This window comes from Ambystoma mexicanum, chromosome 5q, assembly GCF_040938575.1.
Source record: "Ambystoma mexicanum isolate Mex_15411 chromosome 5q, UKY_AmexF1_1, whole genome shotgun sequence".
In the NCBI taxonomy this organism is placed as follows: domain Eukaryota; kingdom Metazoa; phylum Chordata; class Amphibia; order Caudata; family Ambystomatidae; genus Ambystoma; species Ambystoma mexicanum.
Genome location: NC_090933.1, coordinates 927,627,521 through 927,651,430, shown reverse-complemented (window position 1 = coordinate 927,651,430; position 23,910 = coordinate 927,627,521). Strand labels below are relative to the sequence as shown.

The following is a 23,910-nucleotide window of genomic DNA, read 5'->3' as shown; positions in this document are numbered from 1 at the left end:
GCCTCGCGACAATCCACCGGGGAACCTCTCTTTGCAGAGTCCGGATCCGCTCCTTGCGCAGGAAATTCAAGCCCTGCTGGAGAAAGGCGCCATAGAACTGGTGCCTGTAGCAGAGAGGAACAAGGGATGGTATTCCCCTTATTTTTTGATTTCGAAGAAAGACGGGGGATTGAGACCCATCTTGGACTTGCGCGGTTTGAACAAACTCCTCAGGAAGGACAAGTTCAAGATGGTTACTCTCTCTCAAGTCCTCCAGGCCCTTCAGCTTCAGGACTGGGTGGTGTCTCTCGACGTCAAGGATGCTTACTTCCATGTGCCGATCCATCCCAAGCACAAGAAGTACCTGAGGTTCGCGGTTGGCGACTCGCACTTTCAGTTTCGGGTCCTGCCGTTCGGATTGACCTCCGCCCGAGGGTTTTCACCAAGCTCATGGTGGTGGTGGCAGCGCATCTCAGGCAAGGGGGGGGATTCACGTCTACCCCTACCTGGATGATTGGTTGATCAGGGGGAGCTCTCCCGAGCAAGTCCTGGATCATCTGTCCGTCACCTGCCACTCCCTTCACAGGCTGGGCTTCTCCCTCAATTTAAAGAAGTCCCATTTGACGCCAACACAGCGGCTCCAGTACATCGGAGCAGTGCTCGACACTTCCCTGGGGCAGTGTTTTCCTCCCCAGGTGAGGGCTCTTCACATTCAGCAGATGGTGCACAAGTTTCAGCATGCCCAGACGCTCCCAGCGTTCGAGTTCTTGAGGTTGCTTGGCCTCATGGCATCCTGCATTCTTCTGGTGCCAGAGGCTCGCCTGCGGATGAGATCTTTGCAGTGGGCACTCAAGACGCAATGGTCGCAGTCCTCCGGCAGGATGTCGGACTCGGTTCTGGTGCCGCCCTCGGTCGCCCGGGACCTTCTGTGGTGGGCCGTCGAAGGCAACTTGATGAAGGGGGCCCCATTTTGGCTTCCCTGGCCGGAGGTGACGATCGTGACGGATGCATCCCTCACGGGATGGGGAGCTCATGCCAACGGGCTGACAGTCAGCGGTCGTTGGTCTCCGTCGGAGTCCAGACTCCATATCAATCTGTTGGAGCTGAGGGCCGTCAGGCTAGCCCTGAAGGCTTTTCTGCCGACTGTGCGAGGAAAGAATGTCCTGATCCTGACGGGCAACACAGTGGCCATGCACTACCTCAACAAAAAGGGGGGGTGGGGGCAGGGTCACTTCCTCTGTGCAGGGCAGTTCATCTGGCCGGAGACGAAAACATGACGGCGGACGCTCTGAGCAGGCAGAGCGCCATCTCTCACGAGTGGGAGTTGGCTCAGGAGATTCTCCTGGAGATCTTCGCCCTTTGGGGCACCCCTCAAGTGGATCTCTTCGCCTCCAGTGTCAACCGGAAGTGCGAAAGGTTTTGCTCGTGGGAATTTCCTCCAAAAGGAGCCTTAGGAGACGCGTTTGTGGTGGAGTGGTCATTCCCGCTGCTGTATGCGTTTCCTCCAGTCCCCATCATCCCGCAAGTGCTGCGGAGGTTACGGAAGTTCGGTTCCCGGATGATCCTCATTGCTCTGGCGTGGGCTCGGAGGACGTGGTACCCGGACCTTCTCGACTTGTCCATCTGCCCTCCACGTCGTCTTCCCTACCGAGACAATCTGCTCTCACGGGAGGGGGGGGGTCAGGTTCTCCATCCAGAGGTCAGATCCCTCAACCTTCACGCTTGGCTTCTGAAAGGTTGAGGTAGAAGGATTGGGACCTCCCTGAAGACGTGATGGAGGTGTTGCTTTCGGCCCGAAGGCCAGCAACAAAGTCTCTGTACCGTTGGCGTAAGTTTTGCGACTGGTGCAGGGTTCAGAATGTGGATCTCTTTGCATGTGACATCCCCATGGTTCTGTCCTTTTTACTTTCTTTGGCCCACAGGGGCTTGCAAGTGGGTACCCTTAAAGGTTACCTGGCGGCGCTGTCCATCTTTAAGCGCTCGTCTGAAGAGTGTTCTTACTTTAAAATCCCTTTAATTTCACAGTTTCTGAAAGGGCTCACTAATGAGTTCCCTCCGTCACCTTTCCTGGTGCCCGGTTGGGATTTACACCTTGTTAAGTTTCTTATGGGTGCTCCGTTTGAGCCTTTACATTCTTGCCCTTTGAGGCTGTTAACTCTGAAAACTGTGTTTTTTCCGCTCGCAGAGTGAGTGAGTTACAGGCACTTTCAGTTCAGCCACCCTTCACTGTATTTCACAAGGACAGGGTTGTCCTTAGAGTTCGTCCTTCTTTTCTTCCGAAGGTAGTGACGGAATTTCATTTAGCCCAGAAGGTTGTTCTTCCGGCATTCTATCCTCCTCCGCATCCTGGTAAGGCAGAGGAGAGGCTCCATAGGCTTGATCCTAGGAGAGCTTTAAGCTTTTATGTTTCACGCATGTCCCGGGTCAGAGTGGACGATCAACTCTTTATTGGTTACGCTGGAAAGAGTTTGGGGCAAGCTGTGACGAAACAGACTTTGTCTCGCTGGATTATTTTAGCCATCTCGGAGTGTTACCGCTTGGCGGGTAGGGACCCACCGGCTGGCTTGCGGGCCCATTCTACCAGGGGTGTGGCTGCATCTACTGCCCTGCAGAGGGGTGTTCCTGTTCGCAACATCTGTGATGCAGCCACCTGGTCTTCAGTACATACATTTGTACGTCACTATTCCCTCGATTCCATCCGAGGGCAGAATCTGGCCTTTGGCAAGGCGGTCCTTTGCTCTGCTATTTGATTGGCTATTCTAAATTTTGATTCTAAATTCTTTCCCTCCTCCTTGCTCTGGTACTGCTTTGGGAGTCTGTCATAGATATGGAATACGTCGGAGGACCCAATCCCCTCGAAGAACAAGTTACTTTCTTACCTGGTAACGTTCTTTCAATGGGATGGTCCGACGACGTATTCCATATCGCTCCCGCCCTGCCTTCCCCACTGCAGAATTTCTTTTGCGATTGCAGCTTACGTTCCGCAAGGCTTTGTGTCTGACTGGCAGTTGACTAATGTGTCACGTTCTGGGGGAAAAAACTACAACTGAGGCTACGGGCGTCGTGCGTCCTACTTATCACATCGGATGACGTCGGACGTCGGAGGAGGTCCTCGACGACGGCGCATCGACGTCATCGACGCAGGACGCAGACGCCAGGAAAAAAGTTTCCGAAGCAGCACAGCTGTGGTGATTACATGTCATAGATATGGAATACGTCGTCGGACCATCCCATCGAAAGAACGTTACCAGGTAAGAAAGTAACTTGTTCTTCTGATGATTTTATCTGCTTAGATTCACATGCGCCCTCCCTACCTCCCCGTTGGGGTGGAAGGAACATAGATGTCTTACAACTTTCTTTCTTTATGTACTCACTCACTATAGCCTTGGGCTCCCTCATGGCAGAAAAAATACAATCGGAGGGACCTCGGCGCGGGAGGGATTTTGGGTACTACAAACGTCACGATAGGGATAGTGTTATAGACACGCCTATGCCGATGTCCCCTTTCGGTCCCCGAAAGCCAAGCTGCAATACTCTGAGGTTACCATTGGATGTCAGACCATATGCACAGCATGTGAATCTAAGCAGATACAATCATCAGAAATGCTATTACGATGAGTAATGCATGTTTTATGCAGGGGGTAAAGCGAATTCATCCCCAATTTCCAAACCAGCTCCCAGATGGGACCTGAACGTTGTACTTGCTATACTAATGGGGCATTCCTTTGAACCTATGCACAAGGCTAGCCTTAAAGCACTCGCCTACAAGACTGCCTTCTTGGTGGTGACCACTTAAATACTTAAATAAGTAGAGTTGGTGAACTGCAAGCCCTTTCAGTTCAAGACCCCTACTTCACAATGATAAGGTGGTCCTGTGCGCTCACCCAGGGTTTGCGCCTAAATTTAAATCAAGGTTCCACGTGAACCAGTACATAGAACTACCCACCTTTTTCCAAAACGCCACTAACGTGGCAGAAAGAAGCCTCCACACACTAGATGTGAGGAGAGCGGTGATCTATTACCTGGAAAAGACAAGACCACTAAAAGAGAACCCAGTTTTTCATTTCAGTGGTGTCATGCTGAGAACCTGGTGTCTGCAGAAGCTGCTGAACCCCCGACAATCCACCCAAAATGTGGCACTCTGAGCTGACATAAATATAACTGCTCAGTTTACCTCACTTTCAGGGGAAAGGGGGAAGGGACAAAGAAACAAACACCAGGCTGGAAGCTATCAACTCGCTGGTTCTTCACCTGTAGTTAAAACATAAACATGCAATATACCTCATTACTCATGGGTTACTATACTAACCTTAAACTCTAAATCCTTTACCAAAATAGTTTAAAAACCATACCTGGTACTTCTCTTCAGAATGCCCAGAGAAGTGATAAGCAGACAAGACTTCCTTACTTGTGGACCAGAATCTTATAGATCATTCAGCCTTCTCAGTAGGTCCATGAATGTAATTTAACTTAGTAGTTAGTCTGCTCAACTCTAAGGTTCTTGAACAAGGTCTTCAAATAAGTTTTAGGAATTTCTTTTAAGTTCTTGTATTTGTTTTTAATATTTTCTTAGTAGAGTGTCTTTTTCTCAGGAACGAATTTAACTTGCTATGGAATCTTCACGTGGAAAGCCAGCACACGCGCTAAATTCCAAAACCGCAGGAAGAAAAATCACATGCGCTTTTCTCCAAATCGCGGGAAATACGCACACGCGCTAACAATCAAATTCGCGGGAAAAACGCACTCGCGCTAAAGTCCAAGACGCGATAAAAATTGCACGCGCTTTCCTCCAAGTCGCGGGAAATACGCACACGCGCTGACGATTCAATTCGCGGGTAAGACGCACTCGCGCTAAAGTCCAAGACGCGATAAAAATTACACGCGCTAAAGTCCAACTCACGAATAAATACGTACACGCGCAAATAACCAAATCGCGAGAAAAAACACACGTGCTTATTTTATCACACAGAAAAACCCTCGCGTAAACGAACAGTAAACGCGAGTCCAAAGTACACGCTCGCGCTTCACTCTCACACGCAGAGACACACGCGCGGGCTCAAAGTAACGGGCAAAAAACGCACGCGCTAGTTTGAATTGACACGTAGCGATAAAAACAAACGTACGCGCTTTTATCTTTTTAGATACAGATTTGCGATTTCAATCCCTTAGATAAATATAACCTTTTTACAAAGTTCAACAAAACTGGAAGGTCACTTATCTTGTGAATAAGACTTGAAAACTTCTTTTCTCAGAAAAAGTGGAAGTTTCTGACTCCTGTCCTGTGTCTCCACCCAACTCCAAACACGACTCCTGTTATACTTTCAGATCTTCCGCTCAACTGCTAGAAACTTGTCACCCTTGACAAAGTTAAGCAGGAGCAACAAGGCACACAACCTCTCAGCTGGGCAAGGATGATGAAAGGCAGTTTAGAATGTTCATTGTCCTCCCTATAAACAATCCCCATCCAATCAGAATTTAGACTGAGAACCTCCATCTTGGCTTGGGGCAATTTCCATAGACTGCAATGAAGGTTAAGGGCAAAATTGGCTGCTTAAAAATATAACCCATAATAACTTCCTAAAACCTTTCTATACTAAATGTGTCTCCCCTGACCCAATGTAAATGAGTATATGATACTATATGTAAAGAATATGGCACTCCAACCTGACAGTACCAGACAAGTGGCAGCTGATGCAGAAGGGGACACTCTCTAAATCAGCTTCAAAGTGGATCGTAAACTGCATCACACTGTGCTACACTCTTGCCAAGAGAGATCTGCCCTTCACGCCTAAAGCACATCTTCTCGGGTCCCAGGGGCTACCATAGCATTCATTGCAGATGTTCCTCTTGAGTCTATTTGTAAAGCAGCAATCTGGAGTTCTGTACACACCTTTACACAACACTATTGTTATTGTTGTTATTGTTATTGTTATTTTGCATTTATATAGCGCCTTATATACCATTGGTATGGTCTGAAGGCACTGGTAGGTTGAACGCCCTTGGGAACCGAAGTTCATATCAGTAGAGAGAGAGAAGAGAGAGTCAAAAAGGTGCGTGTGAGCACCAGATATGTGTACAGCTCGTGCAGTATCAGTGTAATAGCTGCTTTCTAGCGGTAGGTGTGGTGGTTGAGAGGTCAGGAGTATGTGTTCGTTCTGGCAGGATTAATCCAGATCGGATGTGGCTGCGTTAGGCCTGAGGAGAACGCCTTGCTGGGGGGTGTGTAACCAGCAGTGATTATTTAGAATGATGTGGAGTGAGCAGCGAATGTTGATATGAGAACAGTTATACCGAATGGTGTCATAGTATCTCTGTGTTCTAGTTGAGTGGTGATGTAAGGAGAGAGTCAGCGTGTTGGTGAGATATGATGGGTTTCATGCCCTTTCAGAGACTTCTAATTCACAGGGAGGCTATTGGGCACATTTCTAAATTCAACATTTCACAGCTATTGGGTGCACTTCTGAATTCAACTTTCTAAATGTACTTCTAAATTCAACTTTCCACAGAGAGGCTATTGGGCACACTTCTAAATTCAACTTTTCACAGAGAAGCTATTGGGTAACTTCTAAATTCAACTTTCTACAGAGAAGCTGTTGGGTACACTTCTAAATGCGACTTTCTAAATGTACTTCTAAATTCAACTTTTCGCAGAGAGGCTATTGGGCACATTTCTAAATTCAACTTTTCACAGCTATTGGGCACACTTCTAAATGTAACTTTCCAAATGTACTTCTAGATTCAACTATCCACAGAGAGGCTATTGGGCGCACTTCTAAATAGTACTTTTCACAGGGAGGCTATTGGGCGCACTTCTAAATGCAACTTTTCACAGCTATTGGGTACACTTCTGAATTCAACTTTCTAAATGTACTTCTATATTCTACTTTCACAGAGAGGCTATTAGAGAAGCCATCTAAGTGTGGCATAAGCTAACAATCACATTTCTGGCTAGATGAGGGGCAGGCTAATCTGTGTGGTTCTCTAGGGCAATGGTGCTGGTTAACATTAGACTGCAGGCCATTGAAAGGTATGTGAGAGTGGCAGGAGCTTTCTGGAGTAGAGTAATTGCTCTACCCCCCACCCAAGCCAGCACTTACAGTTTTGTCGGTGTCTGGTGGCTTCCTTGGCTTCCCCTGCGGACACCTGCTGACACTTCCTGGAGCCGCCCTTGGCCTTGGGGCCCTTAGCCGCTGGGGCTGCCGGGCAGAGGGCTGCCCTGGGAGGACCTGTGATGAAGGGCTCACGGCCCAATGAGAGCGGGGGTGGGCGGGTTGGGAGGCGGGAGGGGAGCGGGAAACAGGAAGAGGGTGCGGGGTGGGAGAGGGACGCTCCGAGGGCCTGGGGGCCCAGTTGGCTCCAAAATCAGAGGCATGCCCAGAAGGGCTTCCTTATCTCGCGTCGGCCGCCTGTACTGAAATGCAGGGGCCGCCGCGAGGAGGGTCGCTAGACCCTTCCAGCTGGGGCTCACGGCCCAATCAGAGCGGGGGTGGGCGGGTTGGGAGGCGGGAGGGGAGCGGGAAACAGGAAGAGGGTGCGGGGTGGGAGAGGGACGCTCCGAGGGCCTGGGGGCCCAGTTGGCTCCAAAATCGGAGGCATGCCCAGAAGGGCTTCCTTACTTCGCGTCGGCCGCCTGTACTGAAATGCCTAGATACACACTCTAGGTCTGATTCTCAGGTGGGACAAGCGGACATCTTTGCTACTGTTCCTTCTCAATTCCCACCACCATCTCTGGTTACTGCTCGCTAGTCTATGCACAGCATGTGATTCTAAACAGAGCAAGCATCAGAAGACCTGCATTACTGACCGTAATAGCGTTTCTGATGATTGTATCTGCTTAGATTCACATGCGCCCACCCTGTCTCCCCTCTTGGAGTAGAGGGAACATAGACATCTTACACCTTTTCTCTTCTGTACTCACTTAGTGACGACAAGGCTCCCTCACGGCAGAAAAAACACAATCGGAGGGACCTCGACTCATGGGGTATTTTGGGTACACTACACGTCGCGTTAGGGTTAGTTACGCCGATGTCGACGTCCCCTTTCGATCCTCGAAAGAAGCAATTCTCTGTGATTACCACTAGATGTCAGACTATATGCACAGCATGTGAATCTAAGCAGATACAATCATCAGAAAAGCTATTACGGTGAGTAATGCATGTCTTCCGGTGGTTTATAGCCTCTGAGGTGGGAATATTAAAAGCATTTTAATCTTTAAAACTTCAATACTGGAGAAATGCACTTGCATTGTAAGTATCCTATTCTTGGCCATGGAGCCTCTTCAGTCATGACCCACCATCCTCCACTCTTCCTGCCAGGCCACAATGTTTGTTTGAGAAAAGTCGGACTAATTAATGTGCGACAATTAAATCTTATGTAGGGGCAGGTATGGTATCGTATGTGGCCTCCACTTCTGTTAACTAGCAGACTTCATCAAGCATATTGCCACAGGACTAACAAAGAGCAGTTTGTTTAACTTTCATCTTAATGAAAATATGTCCTTATGTGGATAATGTGTACTGAAACATTGTTTTTTCTTGAACAGACACAGAACCGTGCAGCTTATTACCCTACCGGCCAGCTTGCACAGCTGAGACCAAGTCCTCGGTGGACTGCCCAGGGGGCTAGACCCCATCGTAAGTCAAATCTGAGTAACTCTTTCTACCTCTAACACTTCTAGTTTGTGTGTATTTATGCAATCTACATAGACTATCCACTCTGGAGTGGGGGGGGTGGTGGTGATGATGATGATGATGATGATGATGATTAAATTAGCCTAAGGTACGCAAATGTAGCAAATAGACAGGTATAAATAATTACAGTCCAGGAATACAAAGTTTACTTTCCTCTGAGAAGAACCTTCTATTAACCCTTTGTGGTGGTCTGTAGTCAGAGCCTACTTGTCTTGATATGTTGAATATGTTCTCAGGTTTTTGACCATGTATCAGTTACTGAACACAAGTGTTGTTGATTTTGCTGTGTTTCATTACTAATGAAATTATCGTTTTTAGGACTGCTTATCTCCATCCTCTTGACCCTCGACATGGTCAGGAAAGCAGAGCTCATGCAGTCATTTTCAGATAATAAGTGTAATTATTTTCTGTTAATTCCCTTCAACCTTGGAGACCCCCGGCTCTTTTGCTGGATTTAGGACCTTTTAATTTTAACCCTTGAGTGAGACCTTTTTCTCACTCATGTGTTTTTAGCTGATTGGGTTTACCTTGTTTTTGGAGTCTGACAAACGCCATAGGCATCTGCATTTTGTATGGTGACACACAGCACCTTTAGTGCAGTCTCACTGAGAAATCCTTTGGGTTTCTCTTAAGGTTTAAATACCTTTTCTTGGGTGAACTAAAGTTCCCAAGAAGAGTTAAGTGAAATTGACTTTACTTCGGTCCAGCACACCCCATCGTATGTGGAGCGCTGGGGGTTACTTAATAGCCCCTTTTATTCTACTATCTCATGGAACATTTGTAGTTACCCTCACTACTTTTAATGGCTGGTGGCAGTGATTAACTTTTTCCTACCATTGTGCTTTTCTACCGCAGGCTGAACCCTCAGCTGCAATACAGCACCCATGGGTGACCATTTAGTCAAAATGGCCCATGTCTTTATTTTCGCCATTTTCGGTTTGTGAGGTCTTTCTTGGGTTTTACTCTGCATTGAGACAGGTTGGAGCTTTTGTTTTCTGTCTTTGGCATGCTTCAACACCTAAGCCCGCCCCTGGCTCCAGTGTGTTGAAGCACAGGATGTGGGGGAGGACCCGAAAACTCCCCTGTCCTTTGTCTCTAGTAATATCTGAATGGAACTAGTCCTGATTGGCTGGCTGGCTGGCTGGCTGTCGTGAGCCACTCTGCTGCTTGACAGCCTAGGCTGTTCATGAATGGGAAAAACCTGCTTAAAAGGTGAGCTTTCTGGGACTAGAGGCAGTTGACTACTGGGAGAAACACCCGACGAAGAAACCGTGGCAGAAGCCCGCTGCAACCTACTGGACCTTTGAATTGCCTGGTGTGAAGCACTGCTGCTGTGCTGACCTCCTTTTTCATCTCAACAGAGGAGCTCCAGATGGAACTTCTACTCCGCTTGGGTTAGTGTGACCAACTAACCCCGAGACAAACTCCTCTTGTGCACCATCCCTGCCTTGCTGTGCCTCTCCGTTGCTGCAGAAGCCCAATGCCCAGGGTCGAGTGTCCATAGTAGAGTGCAATGTCTACCGTGTAACAAATCGGGCTAAAAGCTCCAGGAGCCTCCGAAGGACCCTCCAGAAGCAAGACCTCCAGACCCAGAGTCCCCTCACCAGAGTGTAGGACCGAGGAACCACAGAAAGGCCAACCGTTGTCCATTGTTCCGCATCAGTGCTGTTTGTAAAGCGCTGAAACCGCTAAGTGCCGCTGACCCAAAGAGAACCCTTAGCTGCCGACGATGATCCTGAGGACTGCCGCAGGAGCACTCCAGGCGTCCTCCCTCTTGTTCACACGACTGAGGCTCAGGAACCAGGGCCTGCTTGGCGGTAAGAGGAGATCCAGTTGGGCGCCTTTCTTACAACCAGAGGTACTTTTTCAGGCCTGGGGGTACTTAACTTCCAGTCTTAAGTTGCGTGCTCTCACTTGAGACTTTCACCTGCTTAACTTTTCGAGTTGATTTGAACTCCCTTTACACAGGCTGAATAGCTTGTGCCCCTACAAGTGATTTTTTTGGATTTTTCTGAACTCTCTAACTTTGTGGAAGACTTTGATCCAAGAAGTGCATCAGAATCATTTGTCCAAATGACTTTGGTTGTCCTGGCTCCCTAAAGGCACTCTTCTAAACCCCATTGACTTTGATATTGCTTGTTCCACATAGGTTGTAGCTTGTTATACTGTTCCTGCTGGCAGAGATTTATTGTATTATTTATATAGCGCACTTTCCCCACTTGTGTGCCCTCAATGCCCTTGGTGACCATAGTCGATGTTAGAGATTCTAGGGGATTAGCTTAGATGCATGTGTGCATGTCTGCCATTCTAAGACTTTGGTAGCTGGCAAGGTTTGACTAAGCAGCCCAGTCGATGTCAGGCACATGGGTGGGTTCTCTTGAGGTTAGAGATAGATTGCGATTGTTAAGAGTCTGTGAGGCCAGCTATACCAGATGGTGGTGAACGCTGTATGCTAGTGGCAGAGCTGTTGTCGTACGTCAGGTGTTTGTCTGGACGGCTGTGTGCGAAACTAGGCCGGATTTGCTTAGCCGTAGACGTGGTCTATTGTGCATGGATGTTTGGCCGTGCCTGCGGCCTGTGTCCACGCTAGAGGGGTGAGCAATTGCTGATTTGTCCGGATCTAGAATTGAGCGTCCTGTAGTGGTGGTCCTAGGTTACCTACTGTAGCTGTTATCAGCGTATGATAAGCAGACTAACTAAAGCTAACTAACAATGCAAATTGTCTACATGACCGAAAACCGCCAGATAGATTACTAGACAGTGGGAGAGACCTACACCTAACAATGCAGTTTGGGTACAAGGCTAAACACAGCTAAATTTGAGGGTCCTGTATAGTCAGAGAGGAAGGCAGAGCAATGTAGTCACAGTAGTGTACAGATATAGGTAAGTATGCTAAGTGGCTGGGTTTCCAGGGTAGAGTAATTGCTCTCCGCTCGCCCACCCGCCACTCCTTCTGAAATAGTCCTAGTCGTTGCTGGTTGACGGCTGGTCTCTGGCTTCCCCTGCGGACACCTGCAGACGCCCTCTGGAGCCGCCACTGTTGGAGCTGCCCTTTGCCTTGGGGCCCTTAACCGAAGGGGCTGCCGGGCAGACGACTGCCCTGGGAGGTTGGTATCAGCAGTATTTTTTGCTCCTGGGGGGCATGGCATAAAAAGTTTGAAGACCACTGGGTTAGTGGGACCAGCTTACTCCGAGACGTACTCCACTGGAGCATCTTCACCGACTGGCTGTATTTCTTTTCTGCTGCAGAAACAGCCAGGGATCGAGATATCTGTAGTAGAGTGCAACGTCTGCATGTTAGGGAGAATTCATTTCTGCGCTAATTCCCTTCAACCTTAGAGACCCTCAGCTCTTTTGCTGGACTTTAGGACTTTTAATTTATTTTTATTCTGGAGTGAGACATTTTTTCTCACTTGCGCATGTAATTTTGATCTGATTTGAACTCTGTGTCTCTGTGATTTTGGAGTCTAACAAACGCCACAGGCATCACCTTTTGTATTTTGACTTTACTTATCTGTAGGTCCAGTTAATTCAAATCACTGTGGAAGTACTGGGAGGGTTACTTAGTAGCCCCTTTGCCTACTTACTCATGTAACATTTTTATGTTACCCTCACTACATTTAATGGCTGGTGGCAGTGGTTTAATTTTCCTACCATTGTGTATTTTTACCGCATGCTGAATTCTCAGCTGCAGTATTACACCCATGGCTGCCCATTTTGTCAAAATGGCCCTGGTCTTTTTTTCGCCATTTCTTGCTTGTGAGGTCTTTCTTGGGTTTTACTCTGCACGCCAAACCAGGTTTAACCCTTTTGTTCGATTGGTCTTTGGTGGGATTCCATGCTGAAGCCCCCGAGTGCCAGGGGTCAGGAACACCAGAAACAAGTGCATCGTCCGGACTGAACTCCAGGAAGATCCTAAGGACCCTCCTGAAGCATGACGACCCAAGCCTGAGCCACCTCAACAGAGTGCTGGACCCTAGGAGCAAGGGGGGGGAGCCCTCCAAGTGTCCAAGAACCGCAGTGGTGCTATTGACCGGTAGCTCAAACCGTGAAGTGCCGCTGATTTGAAAAGAGCCCATAGCTACCTCCTACCTTCAAACCGCAGTGCGGGCGTCCCCAGACGGTCTCCCTCTTTTCGCCACGACGGAGGCCCTGCATCTGCAGGAACAGAAGCCAGCTGGATCCTAGTCTTCCAACCCTAAGGTACTGTCTTGACAAAAGGGGTACTTAGCTTTTTTGTCTGTGGCTTGTTTGTTCTCACTGGAGACTTACTGTAGCTGCTTTAATCCTAACAGCTTCTGGCCCTACTTTAAAAAAAAAATGTTTTATTGTATTTAGTTTATAGTCCACTTTTACAACATTGTTTTTTGTACAAAATGAATAATGCCAATAATTTCATGAATCTTGAAAATATAAAAACCACTGACATATTACATATCTATGACAAGTTAGAGAGTAGAATTTAAGACATGAACATTTTTAAAACATCAGCATAAGGTAAATAACTTTCGTTGAGCTTCTTTGTGCAAGTTTTGGGTATACGAAGCATGTTATATAATTGTAAAGTAGTTAATAATTTTTTATGCAACATTCAAGTAATATCTTTCATAAAACATCAACGAGTAAGAAAATAAATAAGTTACACCATGGTAGACCATACAACATGAGTCCCATAGTTATGATTTCATTGTGTAAAGTAACTCAGTTTTACACTTTTGGAGGTCCACCCCAGTGTCCAAAACGGAGAATAACCACTCTAGATTATAAGCATATTCACCGTGTCCAATGCTTCCTCGACTTTAAATAGCAAACTTGTAAGAGCCACAATTAAGCTAATATAGTCTCCCCTTAAACATCTTTCCCAGAATAAATGACGTGCTAGAAATGTCGGCTCCGGATGATGAACACCAAATTGAGTGCGTCGTACTTCTTAATAGGGACCGTAAACAACAAGATGTTTTAGCATTTCAAACTGATCCCCATTTAGACAAAAACGATAGTTCCAACATTACCAGAACTAAATTTGTGCCAATGTTGAATTCATTCAAGCGTATGAAATTGGATCAATTTGAACCTAAGATAAACTTTTGTAGCTATTTCATAAGGGAATTTCGCTATATAAGGGAGATCGAAATTCTCATTGTTCGTAATCAAAGTAGGTTTTGTTAGTCTCAATAGTAATAATCCAATCCCATTCGTACAACTTAAGTTTGACATTGGGTAAGCCTAGGGTGAGATCCTCAATTGTTGAATTCATTTTCGCTAATATTTTATTCATTTGATCAGCAAATTCCACAATAGATGAGGGATTACAATCTCTCAATATGTTATGGTCTTTATAAAGTGTTTTGTGGGGGAACCAGCATTTTTGCATACCTTGCTAATTTACGCCATGCAAATCTTGATGCAAGGGATGAAAACCCCAACTTGTGGCGAATAGAGTTCGGAACAGCAGAAGCCAAACCCAATGTACGCTTCCATAATTGCCCCTGGAGAGTGTTTAATACGTCATCTAAATCTAAGAGGCAAGTATCCAGACCGAACTGTACGATTGGTTCCACCTTCAGTAAATAAAAATCGACAACGGGCAACATAGAGAACTTAGAATATTTCTTGTATACTATTCGCATCTGTGACAATTTTAATTTTTAGGCTGCAATTGATGCTCTGGCAATATTCCAGTGATAGAACTTTATCCGTTTTTTATTAGTAAAAATTATGATCTTGGATTTTAAGGAATTAGCCCGCAAGTTATGGTGATTGGCAAATTCCTGTAATTTGTTTAGCTTTTGCTGTAGACCATGTGGTGTCCTGCCACAGGATAATATCATCGGCAAAACAAATCCAGTGTAACTTTAACTTGCCTAGTCTCGCCAGGTACATTGATGGATCTAGCCACAATTTATCCATATCGCAGATGTATAGGTTAAATAAGTTGCGGCGAGATTGCACCCCTGTTTGACTCCTGTCATTGTGAGTAAGGGAGGAGTGAGCGTACTATCTTGTGTGACCCGAACTTGAAATGTTGTTTCTGATGTTTGTTAATCTGCTTAGAATCACATGCTGTGCATAGGTCCGACATCCAGTGGTCACTGCGGAGTATTGCATTTTGTTTTTCGTAGTCGAAAAAGGGGACGTCGACAAGGCGTGTCTGTAACACTATCCCTATAGTGACGTGCGTTGTACCCACAATCCCTCACGCGTCGAGGTCCCTCAGATTGTTTTTTTCCGCCCAGCTTCTGGTCGCCTTACGCGGAGCTCCTAGAGAGACATTGCAAATACTTACTACGGACCTCGGTCCTTAATTATACTTATTATATTGTTAAAGATCCCTCCCCTCGACGTTAGCTGTGAAGCTGTTTCTCCGCCGAGCAAGTTTTCGACAGAGGGGAAGAGACGAAGGAGATCCTTTGGCACTGCCTAACACGTGGCCTGGCCTCGCCGGCCAACATACAGTAGGGAGAGTGGGGGTTCGAACTTTTATCTTCTCTTTGAGAATGTCTTTCTTTCTCCCCTATCTTTCCCTTGGGGTTGTTATCACCAGTTATTATTGCCTCAGCTATGGAGAGGACACCTTTTAAGTTTTGCCCACGCTGTAGGGGCAAATACACTTGGAAGGATAAACACAAGCTCTGTAATTGTTGCTTGCCCCTCGATCATAAGGAGGACAGCTGCGCGGCCTGTAAGCTCTTGAAACCAAGAACTCTTAAAGAACGAAAAGTTAAGAGGTGGCCGGACTACGCTATGTCGAAGTCAGTTTCCTCACCCGCTGCCGCTGTTACAGAAAGTGACGAGGAGGGTGATAACTCGACGTCCGTTACGGAAGTCATTAACCCCCAGAAGGAGCGCTCGCGCTCCTCGACGTCCGTCCCCGGCCCCAACGGGCTCGGCTCACGCCCTGCTTATGGGGATGAACACCCCGGCGACAAGGACGCACATAGACCCTATAGGCCTAAGCACACAACCCACGGCTCTTCTTCGTCGAAGACGAAGGATCCATCAGCGCCGAAGGGGACGCAGGGCACTCCGGCGTCTACCTCAGACCGTAAGGGTCTCAAGCCCCACCCGCAAACGCAGCCGCGACCAGCGATTGGGCTTTCATCAAACACGGGCGCTACCTCAAAATCATCCGACGTAACGCTCCATAGAGCGGCCGTCGAGGAACAACGCGTAACGCAGGCAATGTCGACACCAGAGCCCTCTCTGACAAACTCGTTGTCGAGAGCCTGGCGAGAATTGTTTCCGAAGACAAACGTAAGCGGACGACGAAACAAACGTCGAATACCGCACAAAAAGCTATAGAAACGCCGAAAAAGCACAAGAGTAGCCAGGAACTGCCCCCTTCATCTAAGGGCACTTCTGAACTACCGGAGGGCTTTTCAGAGGGAGACGGAAACCTTTCTTCGACGTTGTGGGAGCGTTCTAAGCGTTTTGAAGGTGAAAACACTGATTTCCCCCCTCTAGACTATTCAGGGGTCCCCCATGAGACCCTTGAAAGACTCCATTCTTGTATGGAGAAAATGGAAAGGTTTTTGGGAAGCCAAAACCCACCCACACACAAGACCAAGAGAATGGCCCCAGGATGACCCTAGGGTCAAGATTCCTAGGCTGTTTCCCCCTTCTACGGACGTATATGACCTCACTGAAGAGGAGCAATACCTCCAGGAAGATGAGTGTTTGGGTGGAGAGGAAGAACATGAGGAAGAGGGGTTTGAAGAAGATCCTTACACTAGTGCAGGAGCTTTTGAAGAAGATACAGCTACCTCGCAGCCCTGGCAATCCCCATCAGTGCAGCCTTGGCAATCCCCATCAGTGCACTCAGACCCTGATGTCTTTCACCCTTCTCCTCCCAAGGATTCACCTATTGGAAACACCTCTCCCATAGATGACCAACCTTCACTTAATGCACTATTGCGCAAGGCAGCAGCGCATTTTGAAATAGACACAGGGGAAACTCTTCCTGACATAGACTTTGTAGAGAAAGTTATTAAAGAAAAAGCCCCTGTTACTCAGTCTATTCCGCTCCTGGCTTCTATAAAGAGAAGAATAACTCCTTCCCTTTCCAATCCTGCCTTAGTCAGAGGGGGGTCAACCCTCGGATAGAAAAGCTCTTCGTCCTCTGACCCTTTGTACATCAGAGGACATTCTGTTCCGGACTCCCTCGTAGTTACTAATACAAGAAAAAGAGCGGGGGTACCACTATCCACTAGTGAGGCACCACCTGACAGAGGGCAAGAAGCTCTATGCACTTGGGAAGAGAATCACGACCTCCGCCGCCTTCTCAACTAGGATTGCAAATAACAATTCCCTACTAGCTAGCTACGCAGATGCACAGTGGAGCAAGCTGCGCAGCGAAGCAGAGGACGCACCAGAACCCCTGCGTTCACGCCTGTTAGCTATAATCTCAGAGGGAACTCTTGTAAACCAGGGCATCGTAAAGAACTCCTTAGATGCCGCAGACGGCTGGCCGTTCCCTGGTTCAGGGAATACTTCTCAAACGCCATGTCTGGCTGCGCAATTCGGGATTTAAGCCGGAAACCCAGGCTTCCCTGATAAATAAGCCCATAGAACAAACACATCTGTTTGGGAAAGCAGTTGATGAGGCCCTAGAACATGCGAAGAAAGAGTTTGATACCATCAAGACTCTTGACCAAATTTCTAGGCCCTCTAACAGACGCGGCTATGGCAATAGACGCTCCTTTCATGGCCAACGCCAGCAGCAAAACCAACAGCAATTTTACTCTGCTACCAACTGGCCCTCTAACCAGGGTAACAACACCCAGTTCAGTCAAAGAGGCCAACGCCGTGGCAAAGGAAGAGGTCGCGGCTCCAGCCCCAAAGGTTCCACGCCCAATACCAACAAATGACCCGAAGATTCGGGTCCCCTCCCATGCATCACCTGTCGGGGGCCGGCTAACATCGTTCCTATCAGCATGGGAGGGAATATCGTCAGACTGCTGGGTTTTATCCACCATAGCCCACGGATACTGCATCGAATTCAACGGTTCCCCGAAGTACAGACCCCCACGGAACCGACGCATGACACCGGAACACCTCACCATTCTTCAAGAAGTAGAAGAGCTACTGAAAAAAGAAGCTATAGAGGCTGTCCCCCTATCTCAGGTAACAGAAGGTATTTATTCAGTGTACTTCCTTGTACCCAAAAGGACTTAACCATGCGCCCTGTATTAGATCTACGCCCAGCGAACAAGTTTGTCAAACCCCAAAAGTTTTGTATGGTGACCTTGCAGGAAGTAATCCCACTGTTATCACAAGGGGATTACATGACAACACTAGACATGAAAGATGCATACTTTCATATTTTAATGTTGCCAGCGCACAGAAAATACCTCAGGTTCAAGATAGAGAACAAACACTACCAGTTCAGAGTACTACCCTTCGGGATAGCATCTGCACCAAGGGTATTCACGAAAGTACTGGCAGTGGCAGCGGCCCACCTGCGCAGGTTATCCATCCCGGTATACCCTTACCTCGACGACTGGCTCATAACAGGGGATTCTTACAAAACATGCTTCTCCAATACCCAAAAGACCGTAGACCTTTTGTCCCAACTGGGCTTCTCCATCAACGAAAAGAAGTCCAGCTTAGACCCCAGCCAAATCAAACAATTCCTAGGGGCTCTAATTCGAACAAAGGACGGCCTTGTCTTCCCCTCCAACGAGAGGGTCCAAAACATGCTGTTTCAGATCCCCCATTATGTGGCAGGTCGAGAGGTGACGGTACGCAAAGCAATGATCTTGCTAGGGATGATGGCGTCATGTATTTATTTGGTACCTCAAGCGCACCTGCGCCCAATGCAAGTGTGGCTCTACAGCCAGTGGTGTCAGGCCAGCGGACAATGGGACGATCTAGTGGTGGTCTCGCAGGCCTTGGTTCTCTCGCTACGGTGGTGGACAAAAGAAAACCTGTTATTAGGGAAAACTTTTGCCACACCCGCAGTGGAAGCCACTCTAACCACAGATGCATCCCTCACAGGATGGGGGGGCTCACCTATCCCATCAGACTGCTCACGGAGCGTGGACTCCGAGCTTAGCATCCAAGCATATAAACCTGCTGGAACTACTAGCGGTGTTCAAAGCACTGAAAGCCTTTCAGGAACACCTACAAGGAAAGACAGTGATGGTCCTCACAGACATCACCACAGCCATGTACTACCTCAACAAGCAAGGGGGCACTCACTCTCCAGGACTGTCCAAGCTGTCCCAGAATATATGGAAGTGGGCTCTCAAACACATGTTCCTACTATCACAACATGTACCAGGGGAACTCAATCTGCTAGCAGACAAACTCAGCAGAGACTTCCCCCTGCCCGAAGAGTACGAATGGCAATTGCACGAAGACATCGTCTTAGACGTCTTCACGCAATGGGGATTCCCGGAAATAGCCCTGTTCACAACTATGGAGAACTCACAATGCCAAAGTTACGCCTCCAGGTACCCCCAGAACCAGTCCAAGGGGAACGGTCTGTCGATTCAATGGTCAGGGAAATTTGTTTACGCCTTTCCCCCCCGACTCCCCTTCTCAACAAAGTGGTGCACAAGATGCACCAGGAGCAGGTTACCATGATACTAGTGGCCCCAATGTGGGCCCGGCAGCCGTGGTTCGCTCACTTGATGGAGATGTCCCTATCTCCCCCAGTGAAACTTCCCTGCCCGTACAACATGCTGTCACAGGACAAGGGCAGGACACTGCATCCATGCCCTCAGACTATGAACTTGGCAGCCTGGCTCCTGAGATCATAGAATTTGGACATTTACAACTCCCGCAGAGATGTATGGACATCCTCAGGGAAGCCAGAAAACCTAATACTCGCCACTGCTATTATAGCAAGTGGAAAATATTTGTCATCTGGTGTAAAGGTAAGAGCATCAACCCGGTTGACTGCTCTCCCACTAACATTGTTCTGTACTTGACCCATTTACTGGATTTAGGTCTAGTGTTCAATTCCATTAAAGTCCACCTAGCGGCACTTTCTGCATACACCACTTCCCAATTTAAAGTGTCGTGGTGGAAGATACCAGTTATCAAGGCCCTCATGGAGGGGGTAAAGAGAATACACCCTCCGATAGCTAACCTAGCTCCCGGATGGGACTTAAATGTGGTACTTTCTAGACTCATGGGCCCTCCTTTCGAACCCATGCACAAGGCAACTCTTAAAGACCTCACTCTTAAGACTGCTTTCCTAATAGCCATCACCTCCATTAGGAGAGTAAGTGAACTACAGGCTCTTTCTGTACTAGACCCCTTTGTAACAGTTCACAAGGATAAGGTGGTTCTACGCACACACCCAAGGTTTGCACCAAAGTTCATCTCGAAATTTCATGTAAACGAGTCAATAGAACTACCAACGTTTTTTCAAAACCCTTCCAGCTTGGGAGAAAAAAGTCTGCATACACTAGATGTACGCAGAGCTGTCATGTTCTACATGGAAAGAACCAGACCACTGAGAAAGACTAATCTATTCTTTGTCTCTGTGGCAGCAGGAAGAGAAGGAGATGCAGTTTGAAAGTCCACTATATCTAGATGGATTGTTCAATGCATCACTCTGTTACACTCTTGCTAAGAGAGAACTACCCTTCAAGCCAAGAGCACATTCCACTCGAGGCACTCGGGCTTCCATAGCGTTCATTGCAAATGTTCCCCTTGAGTCCATCTGCAAAGCGGCTACCTGGAGTTCTGTGCACACCTTTACAAAACACTACTGTCTAGATGCACACTCTAGATCTGACTCCCAGGTGGGACAGGCAGTATTAAGACATATTTTCTCTACTGTTCCTTCTCATAACCCACCACCAACTCCGGGTACTGCTCGCTAGTCTATGCACAGCATGTGATTCTAAGCAGATTAACAAACATCAGAAGACAATGCATTACTTACCGTAAAAGCATTTCTGATGGTTGTATCTGCTTAGATTCACATGCGCCCACCCTTCCTCCCCGCTAGGATGGAAGGAACATAGACATCCTTTTCTATATTTCTCTCTTTTCTGTACTCACGTCTAGAAGGCTCCCTCAGGGCAGAAAAATACAAACAGAGGGACCTCGACGCGTGAGGGATTGTTGGTACAACGCACGTCACTATAGGGTTAGTGTTACAGACCCGCCTTGTCGACGTCCCCTTTTTCGACTACGAAAAACAAAATGCGATACTCCGCAGTGACCACTGGATGTCGGACCTATGCACAGCATGTGAATCTAAGCAGATACAACCATCAGAAATGCTTTTACGGTAAGTAATGCATTGTCATTTGCGTCAAGCATTGCAACTAATTGCACAAGCCTATACGAGAATCCCAGTGACAATAACTTTGTCCAGAGCACTTCCCTGACAACACAATCAAAGGTGCAAGATAAGTCTAAAGCCACAATATATATGGGGCCTGAGTTTGTTAGTTTTGACTTCGCTAGGATGTGGGCAACTAAGGTAGCATTAAGGGAAGTTCCCTTTTCTTTATGAAAACCCACCTGGTACTTCGAATAGATGTCTATTCGCATGAATGAAGCTTTCAAGAGTAGAATTGCAAACGCCTTAGCTGCCGCATCCATGAGGGCTATAGGCCGATAGTTGTTGGGGTCATGCGGATAACCTTTTTTCTCCAGCATGGGGTCTGGCATGGATTCACATGCTCATGAATATTCCCCGTCAGGCTGGGAATCCTCGGTAAAGAAAAAACCAGTATCAGTTTCGTTTCTGATCTGACTTTCGTAGTAATAACCAATCACTGGTCTCTGCGTCATACTGACCACAGCCAATGACTGCCCTCTACCTAAGCCCCACCTCTGGCAGCCATCTTCAGATTTTTACCGCACGTTCATGTGTTGGGATCCTCGTGCTATTGCTCTCGAGCGTTAGTGCTATTTTTTCACGTTTTTTCTCAAAAACTTCGTTTTTTCGGTCAAAAGAGCCTCAAGCTCCACCGACTCTCTATCCGATCAACGGGGACCCGTGTCGGATTCGTCTGCGCCCCTCAAGGGTGAAGATTTCGTCGAGCTACGCTTTTGGAGGACTCCAGAAGTTTCTCAGGCCCGGTCATGGCCCAGGAGAAGGGAAGCTCGACGCCCGGAAAGCTGTTCACGGTCTGCCCTGGATGCCAGCTGCAGAACGTCTTCAAGGAGGACGAACACTCTTTTTGTCTCTACTGCCTACATGAGGACAAGACGCACGTGGAGAAGGACTGTGCGTTTTGCGGCAACATGTTGGAGCGGACCATGAAGGGCCGCCATTAACGTCTCGCCAACTGGCTAGAAGGGAAGAGCCCGTCCGGCGAGAAGAAGAAGAAGAAATCTGAGCGGTCTTCTAAGACCTTTGAGGACGCCCCGGCGACGGGGGTCCAACATAAGGCCAAGCACCGCGAGTCCGCTGGCACCGGGAGCGCCGAACGGTCGGGCTCTACGGGCGCCAGGCAGGGCGCACCCTCCCCGGCACCATCAACCACGAGCCAACGCTCTGGGTCGGGTAAGAGGAAGGCCGAGCACCCGGCGAAGCTCCTGGAGAGGCCCCGGTCGAGCTTGAAGGCCCCATCGGAGGGGGAGCGAGGCAGTGTCCCCCCCCCTCAAGGATAAGGCGGTGAGCGCACCTAAGGTGGTTAAGGCCTTAATCCATCCGGCCAAGCCCTCTATCGAAACTGTCGCGGCGGCCCTGGCTCAGCCTGTGCAGGCTACACCAGTGGTGGCGACCTCGGGGCTCAGAGTCTCCCTGCCACCTCGGAGGGAGTCCTCTTTTGTGCCCATCGATAGGACCCCTGTGAAATCCCCCGAGGGGAAGAGAAAGGGGGGGCAGGGCGTCGTCGTAGATTCGGCTTCAACCTCGGAGGAGGAACTGGTCGAGGTCTTAAGCCACGGCCTCGGCGTGGAAGAAGACCGGCCCGTCGGGATGGATCCCGACGCAGGTGACGACGACATCGTCGAGGGTACCGACGGGGCCCCTGATCGCCCATCGGATTCCCCTCTGCCAGCACCGCAAGACAACTCGACGGCCATTTTGTTGGCTATACAGTCCTTATGCTCAGAGATAAGGACGAGACTACCGTTGCCGACGGAGGAACCTCTCCCGTCGGGGGACCCAGAACCGGGACCTTCTGGTGTTCCCCCTACTAAGAAAAGAAGGATCCACCCTCCACCTCCTTTTCAGCCGTCGCGCCCCGTCCAGCCCTCCTTCCCGTCCACCCGAGGGGATGATACGGGGACTGACACGGCAGCGACGGGTACGGACGACGAGGATGTACCGTCGTCGCCTCCCACCAGGGCTTCTCCGCCCGACGAGATTGGATCGTTCCACTCCATGATCACCAGGGCATCCGAGCTTTTTCAACTCTGCCCTGAGGAGAAGAAGGAAGGTTTCCTTTATCAGCGGCGCGAGGCCAAGAGGAAGACGGTCCTCTCATTGCCTCTATTGGACGACATTTGGGATGAGGGCCTCACCCTCCTCAAGAACCCTTCCACGACGCCAGCTAGAAGAGACCGGTACGAGAAGAAGTACCGGGTCCCGGACACGGCCCCCCTGTGCCTCCGGGCGCAGCCTACCCCGGACTCTGTCGTCTCCGCGGCGGCCAGGAAGAAAGCGGGGGGGGTGCGGCCTCCACATCGACTTCCCCACCGGACGGTGAGGGAAAGAAATTGGACGCTATGGGACGCAGAGTCATCTCGTCGGCAGCGACGACGATTAAAGCGGCCAACGCCTTGGCTATCGTGGCCCGCTACGACAGGGAGCTCTGGTACAAACTGGCTCCCCTGCTGGACTTCCTGCCGGACGACAAGAGGACAGAGGCCCTGGAGATCCTGCAGGAAGGTGAGGTGGCTTCGGACCACGCCATTACCGTTGCGACAGACATCGCCGACCCTGGGTTCCGCCAGTTGGGCAACGGCGTTTGCCTTAGGCGGCGTGGATGGCTCAAGGCTACGGACTTCCGTCAAGACGTTCAGACCAGAGTCCTGGACATGCCCTTCGATGGGAACAACCTGTTTGGGAAAACAGTGGACGATTCCCTTCAGGCCATTAAAGCGGACACTGAGACGGCCCGGGCCCTGGGAGTTCTGCAACAACGACGGACGCCCTTTCGGAGCAGCGGAGGCAAGGGCGCCTCCAAAGGTTCCGGCGGCGGTTTCTCCACCTACCGTCAAGCGGCCCGCTCGTCGTCTCAGGAGGCCTACAGAGGACGAGGCAAGTCTGGCGGACCCCGCCGTCGTCGCCAAGGAGGTCAAGGCGGCAAAGCCTCGTCGA

General features: G+C 48.9%; 1 protein-coding gene across 2 annotated transcripts in view; it reads left to right on the top strand.

Annotated features, from left to right (window-relative positions):
- PABPC1 (poly(A) binding protein cytoplasmic 1) overlaps positions 1-23,910 on the top strand; it is a 503,278-nt gene that overhangs the window by 354,369 nt on the left and 124,999 nt on the right. For both annotated transcript variants that reach the window (XM_069621444.1, XM_069621445.1), the window contains exon 10: positions 8,522-8,612. In XM_069621444.1, the coding sequence (XP_069477545.1) occupies positions 8,522-8,612 (91 nt within the window). The remainder of the gene's footprint in view (positions 1-8,521; positions 8,613-23,910) is intronic.